General features: G+C 42.5%; 1 protein-coding gene across 1 annotated transcript; it reads right to left on the bottom strand.

Moving 5' to 3' along the window:
* Positions 1 to 3686: 3686 nt before the first annotated feature.
* PPP1R14D (protein phosphatase 1 regulatory inhibitor subunit 14D) lies at positions 3687 to 10009 on the bottom strand. Its single transcript, XM_050335571.1, has 4 exons — positions 9827 to 10009; positions 6071 to 6166; positions 5835 to 5867; positions 3687 to 3823 (listed from the first exon to the last, which is right to left on the bottom strand). The coding sequence occupies exons 1-4, from the start codon at positions 10007 to 10009 to the stop codon at positions 3755 to 3757; spliced, it is 381 nt and encodes a 126-aa protein (XP_050191528.1). The 3' UTR covers positions 3687 to 3754.
* Positions 10010 to 11782: the final 1773 nt, after the last annotated feature.

Below are 11782 nucleotides of genomic sequence, written 5' to 3'. Positions count from 1 at the left end.
GATGAGCTACAGCCCTGAGAAGCTTGCAGTCTTAAAAAGTAAAACAAAATGCTCTTCTGGGTTTGTGTTACCCTAGGAATGACACTTTTTCATTGCTATTTGACATGGATAATTGGTCTGATAGTAAGACAGTCCAGTTCTGTCTTAGGTTACATCCTTTGTGTTTTGTATATATAAGGGAAGGTGCAAATATCTGTTCTTATATCTCTCCTAAGACTGATCCGTTCCTTTGGTCTTCAGCCTGTGTCCTTTTCAAGCAGTTAGTGGTAATTTTAATTCTTGATTTACAGCTGTTTGTTCGTGTTTTTTTTAATATCTTAGTATGAGCTGGTGTGCTACTTGAAACATTTTGGATGCTTCATCAGCCACAACCAAACTTTGAGCTCCTGTGCAGTTAGGCAGCCTGTGTCTTGTAAGCAAGCCCTGCCCTGTTCACATCAGTAGTAATGGAGCAGGTTACAGCCGGAAGCAGTTTAATTAGATCCCAGATTGGTTTCTCTGGGGCCATCCCAAGGAATTCAGAAATGCACCCAACCCAATTCCTGAAATAGAACTTAGTCATACATGGAAGAGCCTCTTTGGTCATACACATGCTGCTGCTTTCCCTGCACCACTAATGGACATTTTTGTGGCTGCTGCGCTTTCTGCACATAATTGGCTGTTTTAGTAGCAGCTCAGTCACTTTCCCCTGAAAAGCCCCTCCCACTGTAGCTGTTGCCTCGGTGACTTCCATGGAGGAGGGGTAAAGGGGTATCCCGATAGCTGTCTGCAGGAAGCACACCTAGCTGAATCTGTTGTTGTGTAAGAGGAATGCTGCATGACCTTTAAGTGGGCAGTGCACTGTTGGATGTGTTGCTTACTCCCTGTCCTAGTCTTTGAAAAGATACTGGTAAACAATCAGTTCCTGACAGGGCAGATCAACTTCAGTCATAGCCATTCAAGGACTGAAGACAGCTTGGCATCTTCAAGAAAGAGATTCAGCTTCTTTGCTTCTGTCTTTGTAGCATGTAATAAGGGATGAGATTTTCTTTCCCTCTCAAAATGTTTTTTATGTGAATTATCAAATGTCGGCTCCACCCCAACAAGGATGCAAATTAGAAAACTACATGAACTTTCATACATTCTGAGTTATCTTGGTATAATCAAGAAGGCAAAGTTCCTTTAAAGCAACATTCTTGCACAGAATGTACATACTAAACATTGCAGCCTTATGCTAGTGTGGTGCTGAGAGACAGCAAAGTTAACTGAAAGATATTTGTAAAAAAAATTTTAAAACACTGGTTTTAGTCTATCCTTGTGGTCTAGGGTGAGAACAGCCTACGTGTAAATACAAGCAAGTATGATTTACTACTGTTTAAGAACTAAACAAGAAGTTGCTCTGATTGCTTTATGTTGCTTTTTCTTTTGCACCAGTGAGCTGAGAAATCATCTGCCCCTGGCTACGTGTTGCCTTGTTTCCAGCAAACACTGTACGCCTTTGAAGTTCTCTCACGCGGTACTGATGTCCTTATGGATCAGACCCAGCTGCACATCGTAGGGATGCAGCTTACTCCTTTGCTGCTACTTGCAGAGTAAGCACAAAGACAGCTTCTCTCAAGCAGTGTTTTGAGAACTTCCTTTTTCCTTGGGTCTAACAACGTCTGCCTTAAAGCATAGAGAAAAATTCTCTTTGCATTTTTCCATATTGAGGAAATATAGAACAGTGCCCAGAGAAGAGAAGAATATCTCTTTTGGGCTAGGGGAGAGATGTGTCAGGTCTTTGTGCTGTTCCTGCTCAGCAGAGTAAAACAAAGCCTCTTGGTAGAGTGCCAAAGTAATCTGGACTCCTATGTACTACTTGCTGTAACCAGTTGCATCTCTAGTTTAGGACACTCTGCCCATGGCCTGTCCACCTAGATCTTCCATCTGAACTTCTGTTTGATCCTAGTTTGTTTTTAACCATGCTCAGAGCTTTTTGTCCATGTGCTGCTCTCCTTTCTCAAGGACTCTCTTGAGTCTTAGCAGGTGTCAATCCATGATCAGTGCTAGATCTACAACCATTGCAGCTCTGGATTTAATTTTGTTGTTATTTTACTTATAAAGCTGAGATTTCAGGAGGGCAGGCATGTCCTGTTAGTCCCTTTCTAGGTGAAAAATGGCATGTTCCCAGGACTACCATAGATATTGGCCCTGATAAAGGAAGACCATTTCTCCAACCTAGTGAGTGAGGCTTAGAGCATCTTGGAGCAGCCTTAGAGCAAGACATGATCTGCATGGCTTGCTAACTTCCAGGAGCCAGTCAACTACAAGAACAGCATTGAAGGGAAGCAAGCCCTTACATCACAGTTGTTACTGCAGCTTGGGTTTTGTCCTCTCACAGGACAGAGCCCACAGCTTGTTCACTGACACCTGGAAAATAGGAGGGAAGCAAAAGGTAATAGTCACCACTTTGCTATGGATAAAGATGGAAAGACTAATGTGTTTAAGATATTACTGGTACAGCACAAGAATTCTTGTTTGTGTTTGTTAGCTAACCTGCATGTCCCTCCTGTTCCAGAGTTGGTCCCTTCTGCCCCTGTCTGACAAACAAACAAAACAACTACTCAAAAGCTGGCCTTGAATGTACTGGTACATAGAAGCCCCTCTGGATGTGACTCAGCAACTCTTGTGTTCGAGTGGCAGGCACGAGCATAGGGGCAGGCATAATGTGAGAGTGCTCTGCCTAAGCAATCAGCTTCCATTTGCTACCTTATTTCCTAGTCACATGTGTCAAATTACTGACCTGCTGAGAGGCTGGATGTAGTTTCCTCTGTATTTTTCCAGACAAACATTAGTTGTAGCCAGAAGAGTTTGTCCAGCAAGACAATGTGTCCTACTTCACTGCTCATTTGTGAGACCTACCTTGTCTGTAAAAGACTCTCTCTGAGATGCTCCCTGAAGGGAAATTAGGAGCAGATATTTTTTACTTCATTTTTTCTTAGTACCTAAAGAGAGAACAAAAGCAAGCAGTGCACGGCTGGTTTTCTCTGGTTTAATATACAAAATAAGTATTTTTACATCTTTTTAAATTATGAGAAAAATTATTCCCAGAGCTTGCTCCTTTAGAAGACACTTCTAAATCATAAAGTCCTAAATTCCATAAAAAAGAAAAAAAAATCTCTTCCATTAGCCTTAGCAGCTGTTTCACAGACTTCCCCTTAAGCAGACCAGGTGCACTTGAACATTTTCCTTCCTTCATACTGGATATTTTCTGTCCAACCTTCATAAATAACAGAGGCTTAATAAGACTTACAAAGTAGGTACAATGCTGTAGAGTCAGGTACAGTGGTAACAGGCAGGAGATCACAGTTGGGTGCCAGCCAGACTGAAATGGGGTGCATCTTAACAGTGATGGATTTTCCATGTTGATGAATGAGTGGTAACCAATGCCTTGTTTTCCTTGCAGTGGACAGAACAAAAGAAGTCTCAACAAGCTCCTGAGAACTGTATTCAGTGCTCCTCGGCCAGCATGGCAATTCCTAAAAGAAACTAAAGGAAGGACATCTTGTCCTGTTCCCCAGACTAACATTCTCTTTCAGAATCAAGAAAATGTACACTCTAGCTTCCTGCTCTATGTGTAGATCTGGAAGCAGTGGAGACTTCAAACCACTGGTACAAAGTTCACAAACTTGGTGATGTCCTAAACATATTCAGAAGTGCTATTGCCGATCCTGGTTTTTGTAGGGAAGGCACACGTTTCCTTGTGACCAAAGCTGAGTGTTCCATGTGAGCAAGGTCATTTCTTCTGAGGATTGGTGACTCTCCGGAGACCTTTCAATCGACTAAGCAATTCCGTAATGAAGTCCTACGGTAAGAATTGGTTAAAGAAGGACATCATATTAATTCCAGTGCTCACCAGCCTGAAAGGTATTATGGCATTTGCATCATTCCCACATTTGCCTTTATGTTGAACAGAAGCCAGAATTTTGACATCTATTGAGCAAACCTTTCTTTTAGCTTAGGAAAGGAGACCCTTTGATGGATCAAAAGTGTCTTAAAAGCTTCTCTACTTCCCTTCCCGTTTCCCTCTGGAAAAGCCATGTTTATTTTCTCCCCAGGACCTAACCTGCCCCTCTTCATCCCAGATACCTGCCTTTTCTACCTTGAGATGACCTCGGGATGCTGTTGTCCTCTGTTAGGTTCCACTGCTTCCTGTTGCCACCATAACCTCCTGCCCACTTCTTCTGCCCTCCCAATCTAGGGCAAAGCAAGCTTGTCCCTCTTGTTGAACCTGTAAAGCTCCCATGTTGTGGATTGCAAACCATCTTGGAGCTGTGCCAGCTCTACAAGGAAGTGGCTGGCAGAGAAGAGGTGGAGCAAAACACACGTAGGACTAATGATAACGTTGGGCCGGGGTTGAGGGGAGGCAGAGCAGATAGATGAGCAGGTAATGGAGATAAACCCTGACTACTTTGCTGACACAACCGAGGACTATGAACTAAACTGGACCATCTGGTTATTCCAAGCAGAAGGCAATGTGCAAACTTTACCCTCTGCATGACAAGTAACATCACCATAAAGAAGTGTGCAGCCTTTCTTCACCCAAAGTCATAGCTACATGTCCTTGTAATTAGGCAAGGTCAGTGGAATATTGCAGCTTATTAGCATTTGTGCTGTGTGGAAGCCCAGCTTCCTCATTTGGGTATCAGAGGTTGCCACAACTTGCTCTGGAAGCAAGTGCCTAGGATCATTCATTCCTTTTCAGTCAGTCCTTTCAGAGGAAACCCCTTTGTTTCTTGTCTGCTTTCTGCAGTTAGGTTGCTGTGATCTTTCAAGAGGATTCAAGATCACCAGGGTGAAAGTACGTGGATTTGCCAGTGGGATAGCAGTATCTGTATTCAGCAGGTACCATGCTGTCCACAAGACACCTTCATGGCTTATGAGTCAGTAGAGCAAACTCTTTTCAGTTATCACCCAGGGAATGTGGGATTCTTGCCTCAGATCTGAAATTCACACACACTGAAAACTATTTCTGTACTGCCAGCTTTGTTGAACCCCTGCTAGGAGACTATCTGTAATGATTGCTACAGCCCAGTTTAATTTCAGTGATAGTCATGCATTCATCTAATTTTCTGTACATTCATCACTGTACAGCTACATAGGCTGGACAAGATGTGGAGTCTGAGGAAGGATATCTGAGTACATGTGGCTGAAGCAGTGATGGGGGACCCCATTTTGCACAGGTATGCAATGCAGCAAAGGCAGTTGCTTTGTGATGCATGCACTACACTGCAAAGTAATAGTCTCCACCCCTCTGGACATTGTGGCAGCTTGTGGGATTTTTTTAACTCTTACTCAAGATCAGTACTTGTTAAGTTCACATGGGAAAAAAGCCCCACATGTATAACTAACTTACATAGCCATTGCTCAGCAGTTATCTGCCCAGTCCAACCTGAGGATCATCTTACATTCTTGTAACTCATAACCATAGAGTGGTTAAAGCTAAGGATGCATTTAGTTGTCAGTGTGCAAGATTGTTATGTGAACTTTATTGCTATCTATGGCTTTTCTACACTGAGGACCAAAAAGCAACTCAGCCTGATCATTTCAAAATTCCAAAAGATGGAATGAGCTTTCTTTGGTTGTAAAGCATAATTCCTTATTTCCTCCAATGCTCTGCCTTCAGCTCATCCATGTAGATTTACATATAGTTTTGTAACACAGCAGAATAAAGTGGCAAACGCCTCCCATTAGGATTAAACAAATCTACAGTACAGTAATATCTTGGCTACTCAGCCAAGCAGCAACAATGACACGCTAGCAGCACAGTATAACATATAACTAACATACCTACATGTATGTTGTGTTTCACTCACCTCTGTAGGGCTGGAGCACTCATGGAGGATTTCCTAAAAAACAAGGAGTCTTCATTTTAGTATTTATGAGTTGATCTAATTCTCCCCTCTCTACAAAAAGTGTATATAATCTTACTACCTCTGACAAGTGAAAACACGGAAGCATCATACAACACTGCAAATACATATTCTCTACCCCCCACACCACTATCTCTATAAAGTTCCTAACCTAAAGTCACCAAGTCTCTCTATCTGACCTGTAGTTTTAATTTCTGTTCTTCATTAGGGACCTCCAGGAGATCTTCAAGATCAATTTGTGGTTCAGGAGCTGCTGTCTCTGTTTCTTCTCTTAGCTAAAAAGAAAAACACCCACCACAGTTAATAAACCTTCCAGCATCTAAGAACTCTAGAGTCCATCTTCAAAGAACTGAGCAATAAAACTGTGCTGCAAAATTGAAGTCAAGATATAAATCATCTCAAAATAAGGAGGTTCTTATAAAGAGCCTTATAAACAGGGCACAGATTCTAGCCCTTTTTTGTAGTCTGCTAGAACCACACCTCCTGAGGTACACATTCTTCATCTTTTCCCCCCACTACACTGCTCAGGGATCATAATCCATCATGGAAAGACCCTTTCAAGAATATCCAACTGCAATGCAATTTAAGACAGCCTGCGACACCCCTCATCTGTGAAGAGTTCATCAAACAAATCCAGCAGGCTTAGTGTTAGAGAGACACAGATAATACAAGAAGATTTTGGGCTTTTAGGCTAATTACATTCACATACTTTGTATTTATAGTAAGGCTTTTTGCAGAGAGAAAAACAATTATGCTGTTGAAAGACCTAACAATATTTTGCCAGCTTTCTCTAACAGACATGAGTAGGACATAATAATCTTTAATGTAAGAGGAACCCCAAGTTTTGGTGACTGGAGTAATAATCTTGTACTACATCGGGGTGTTAGTTGGAAACATTTGTAAAATGTAAAGCTTCAAAAGTCTCTACAACTTTTTAAGAAAAGCAGGCTGTGGTTTTCCAGCGTATTTGCAAATGAATCTTTCACAACACAACACTAGTGATATTTTGGCATAATAATCAGCAGAGTAAAGATATTGCGTAAACAGCACAGTACCTGACTGCCAAGTAGCATTTACAGGTATATGTGTAAAACATTAAACAATAAGGGCAATACTTACAGGAAAAAAATAAACTTTTTCTTAGCAGTGTCTGATATGAAGCCAGAGAGGAAGTAGAAAGCCCTTGTTTAACTTTGATGTGCAGCTAACTTAACAATAAATAATAAACCAGAGTTAGATATATTGCACTGTGGCCCCCAAAGCATTTCTTCTTAAAAGTAATAGTTTTCATGTAACTGTTTAGAAAGCAGGTGTTGATCCAGTTTGACTTTGTCTCTGGCTGAGAAGCTAAATAGACCAGGAGGGTGAGACAGGTTAGGAATTCCCTGTGGCTTTTTGGTCCTAGTGTGGATGCTGTTCTGGATTCCATCTGCAAGGAATCATTTTGAAAATCACCGAGTCTTAGTTCTGTGGCAAAAAAAGCCTCATGACAGCAAACATCATAGCATTCATATTACCTGTATCAGGAGGTGATGTTTGAACTAACCTTGCTGGCTTTTGAATGTCTAGAAGACACTGAGGAACACTGCACTGCCAAGGGGCAGCTACAGCAAAGTAAGAAGTAACAGAAAATGCTAAACGTAATGGAAGTTGGTGGACACAAGGAAGCCCAGAATAGCAGAGTTAGCTAAATATCTTGCCCCAATGCACAGAGGAGAGCAGGAGGACCTGCTTGACACCTGGGTGATTTTAAGCAACTTACTGTGACACATATATGTATCTGAAAAGATCCTATGTAATGTCCCCCCTTTGTACCCTATTAATAGTTTCTGACCTGGCACAGCATCATGTTATGTAGTTCCTGGTAGCAAACCTCTTAGGCTGGCCTGAACACCAGGAAGTAGGGAAATCTGTTGTGCTGGAGAGGTGCTAGCAAAGGCAATCAATTTGCAATCTGTTCCTGTAAGGGCATGGCTGGGTTTCACACTTGTGCCTACTGGCATTTTGTAGTAGGGAAAAAAATGTTCCCTTTGGGCAGCTACTCTGATGACAGTAAACAGCTCTTAATTTTCAGAAAAGCAGAAGTGATAACATAAGTTGATTTGTTTTTCTCACACCTTTACAAGTGTAAAGGTCTATCTAGACTTCAGCAAGTAAGAGTAGCACATGGGGAGCCCCATCTTGGGTCATGTGACTGGTGCTATCAGGTGCTTCTCGTCTGTCTCAAAAAAAGTCCCAGAAACTTAACTCTTTAAAACTGCAGTAATTCCACAAAGGGGGAATTTTCAGAGGAGCCATTCATTTGCAGCCGAAGGAAGGACCTTTTTCTCCATATTTATTTTCTGCTGCCTGTTATTTGCCTATGGCATAAATTAAAACAGAAATGAACTATTTTTATCTCCCAACATGGCATGAGACTCTGGTACATTCCAATAAATACCAAACAGGAAAAGTCACACAGAAAATTATGATAATAATGATTACAGTAGTAAAAAACAACAGCAACAACAATAATAAAGACAACCTCGGAAACAGTTCCTGAAGTTTGGCTCTTCAGCTATGGAGCTGACCTCTTTCTATGGCTCTCAGGCTGAGAAAATCACCTTGGGCAGGCAAAAGCTTCTCTATACCATCGTGGCATATAACACAAAACCCACCTTTCCTGGGCTGTGCTAACACATCCACTTCCATTGTTGATTGCAATTTGAAACTGCTGATGCTCAGAGCGGAAGACTCTAAACAATCATCAACATTTTCCTTCAATGTGCTTAGCACTGTGATAGGGTGCAAATACAGGAAACAGGAGAGAAAGGCCTTGGCAGTTCATTTAGTCCATCCCCATCCAGGAGGTGAATAAGCTGTTTTACACAATTTGTTAAACCCATCTATGGCTTCCACTGAAGATGTACTGGGCTCTGAGTCAAGAAAGCTATGTTCTCTTACTGTATTGGCCATTGCCCTTCAGAGTAAAGAACTCTTAGTCAAGATATTTAAATGGGTTTAAGGTCATGATGTACAATGTAGGAAATACTTTCACCTTTTCCTGTATCACATTCCAAAGGTACTTTTAAGCGTGGAAAAGCACTATCACTTATGAAAGCGCCCAGCATAAGAGCCATCCATCTAAGAACAGTATATGCATGGAAGCGATAGTACAAGGTTAAATTCAGTGTACGCAGCCAGTGCTGGAGCTTAAATGTCACACTACCCAATAAAAAACTGTCATCTACTGTGCAACAGCTGAAATAAAGACCTGCACCATTCAGGTGCTGGACCCAGGCACTCTTGGATCTTTCTTAGTGGGACAACTCTCAGGTACGCAGAAAGAATTTAGGAAGGACTATTCCTGTTGCAAACAGAAGTTCAGGCAAGGAAGATGGCTCTGGGGATTTGTGAAGAAGAAGGCATAAGATCTATACATTTGTACACAGGGGTTTTTTCCCTTCTCCTTCTTCCAGTAGTGTGTCCAGACTCTGCGGCTACAGATACAGCATTAACAAAAGTGTCACTTTCAAACAGCAGGTAGAGCCTCACTGTTGTGTCAAAAAGGATCAGGGATACACTGATAACTCTAACCCAGCTAGCTTAAATACTGCTTGCAGCAAAGCCACTCACCACATGGAGTTCAGCAACAAGAAGCATCCTGGGTTTCTACATCTCTCTAGGTTCTGCTACTTGTGCTGAGCAATAGCTACATCCCCTCAGTGGATGCAACACCAGGCAGTTTAAAGCTAGTTGGATTGTATCAGTGCAAACTTCTCTGCCTGCCGACACACCAGTCAGAGAAAGGGCTGCAGCAGGTGGCAGGGAGATACCTACTGAAGAATGAAGATGACAAACTATTTCCAGTGAGGCAGAGCAAGCAAACCTCTGTCTCAGAACACAGGGCCTCCAGATTCATTCACCTGACAAGCTGATTTGCCCCAGCTACTCACCCGGCATTGGTACAGCTCCTGCAGCTGGGCATTGATCCATTCCTCCAGGTCTAGCCAGCGCTGTAGGTCTTTGCGGTTATACTTTATGGTCAACTTGCCCAGTTTTCTGTGTGATGATTCCTCCTCAGGTTTCTCCGGCGTCTGGAAGGTTACCCGGGGCAGTGCGCTGGGGTTGCTGGCCATGCTCACTGCTTCCTCCTCTGACAACAGTAACTCACCTTCCTCTGGGCTCCCTCACACCTTTCCTCAGTCTCCTTTAACCAAAGCCTCTCTGCAACAAGTGTCTCTCAACACAAGCTACTCAGAGATGCCAAAGGTGGGATGCATTTGTGATCTCAGGGAGAAGGTTGGGGATGATTATAGGACAGGGGCAGCAGCCAGGCTCTGCAGGCAGAGTTACAGCTGCAGATTCTTGGGTTTCACCATTGGCTGTGCTGACAGGAGCAGGGAGGCAGACAGACTTGTTGTTGTAATAACATCTGTTGTTAAAAGAAGCCAAGTGAACCAGGGAATTGATGAACCAAGTTTGTTAATATTTAACGTAAGTCAGCTCCAAGAGGCGGGGAAGAAGGAGGTTTTAAATTACTGTTTTCCTACAGGCATAACTTACATGCATGTGCAATTCCAGAGGGCTGATCCATACATAATGCATTGAATCCTGCTGCAGTTCATGCTCAACTCTGTAAACTACTTTGCCTGCAGCTACAGGGCTTACCTCCCATGGAAATGGTGTATTTGACATTGTCCAGCTAAAGCACTGGACCCATCACACACATAAGAAGTGGCCTGGAGTCAGGTGGCTACATCCACTGTTTTACAGCATTATGTCAGGAAATGACACTGCAACCCAAACTTGGGCTCAGCAGTTTTGTTTTACATTGTTCTACATTCTCTAAGTTTATTCCAGCTTTCTCAAAAGTTTCTGTAGAAATCCCAGTGGCCTGAATTTGAGATCATCTGAGCAAGAGGCTTCTGGAATAAAAGAAAATATTTGCGCTCCTATTAGAAAAATAGTACAGTATTTGACATGATGATTCTGCAGGGGAAAACCTGATTCAGGATATAGCATCGACACTTTCCCATAGAAAAGTATTATTAATGGCAAACAGGTTCACCTGATGACGCATCATAAACTGCTATCAGACTATATATTATCATTGATTGATTTACAGTTTCTTTCTTACTGGAATACAGGTTAAAGGTCTGCAGCATTATTGCTCTGTACCATTTAGAAGGGTACATGTGAGCAGATTTCTGTTCAGAGGAACAGAAATCAAGCTGGCTGTGTTTACAAGGTGCCAGGGCACTGGGACACCTGTGGTCCCTCCAGATGCTGTCACACCTCTTTATTCATCTGTTCCCAGAGCCCTCCAGCAACCTGCCCAGGGAGCTGCCCCACAGAACAGACAAACAGGCTGAGATCCTCCATCATGAAGCAGATCGAAGATCCCCAGTCTCATGATTCATGTGGCAAAAGCAAATAAGCCTCTGCTGCTCGTGACAGCCAAGGTATTTCCAGAGGTATTTGGAGACCAAGAGCTAGATAAACCAAAGGAAAAGCAACCAACCCTCCTCCCACTGATAGCTGCTGCCAGACAGCATAGGACAGTCTGCAAGGGGGCTGGTCTCCTCTAGAAGCCTTACCCAATCCCTCTGCCACAGTTCTGTCCCCAGAAAGATGGTGGTACAGCCAGCCAGCAACATCGTGTGCACAGGGTGATAGAAAAATGAGCAGGGCCATTACAGTCTTTCTTCCTTAACATGAGCAAAAAATAAAAGCCTTTTCTGACAGGAAATTCCACAAAATGCTGATTCTGAAACTTGCTTTCATATCAGTGAATAATAAAGTATTAAAGTATACCTGAAACTGATTATATCTCCTCTGCTTTTCAGACAGTCTAAAACTTCTGTTCAGAAGACAACTGTCAGCTATTTAATTTAAGCAGCTTTACTCAT

The sequence above is a fragment of the Myiozetetes cayanensis genome, unplaced genomic scaffold, assembly GCF_022539395.1.
Source record: "Myiozetetes cayanensis isolate MyiCay16 unplaced genomic scaffold, myiCay2020 scf6-25, whole genome shotgun sequence".
In the NCBI taxonomy this organism is placed as follows: Eukaryota; Metazoa; Chordata; class Aves; order Passeriformes; family Tyrannidae; genus Myiozetetes; species Myiozetetes cayanensis.
The sequence above is the reverse complement of the archived record's forward strand: the minus strand, read 5'-3'. Positions and strand labels throughout refer to the sequence as shown.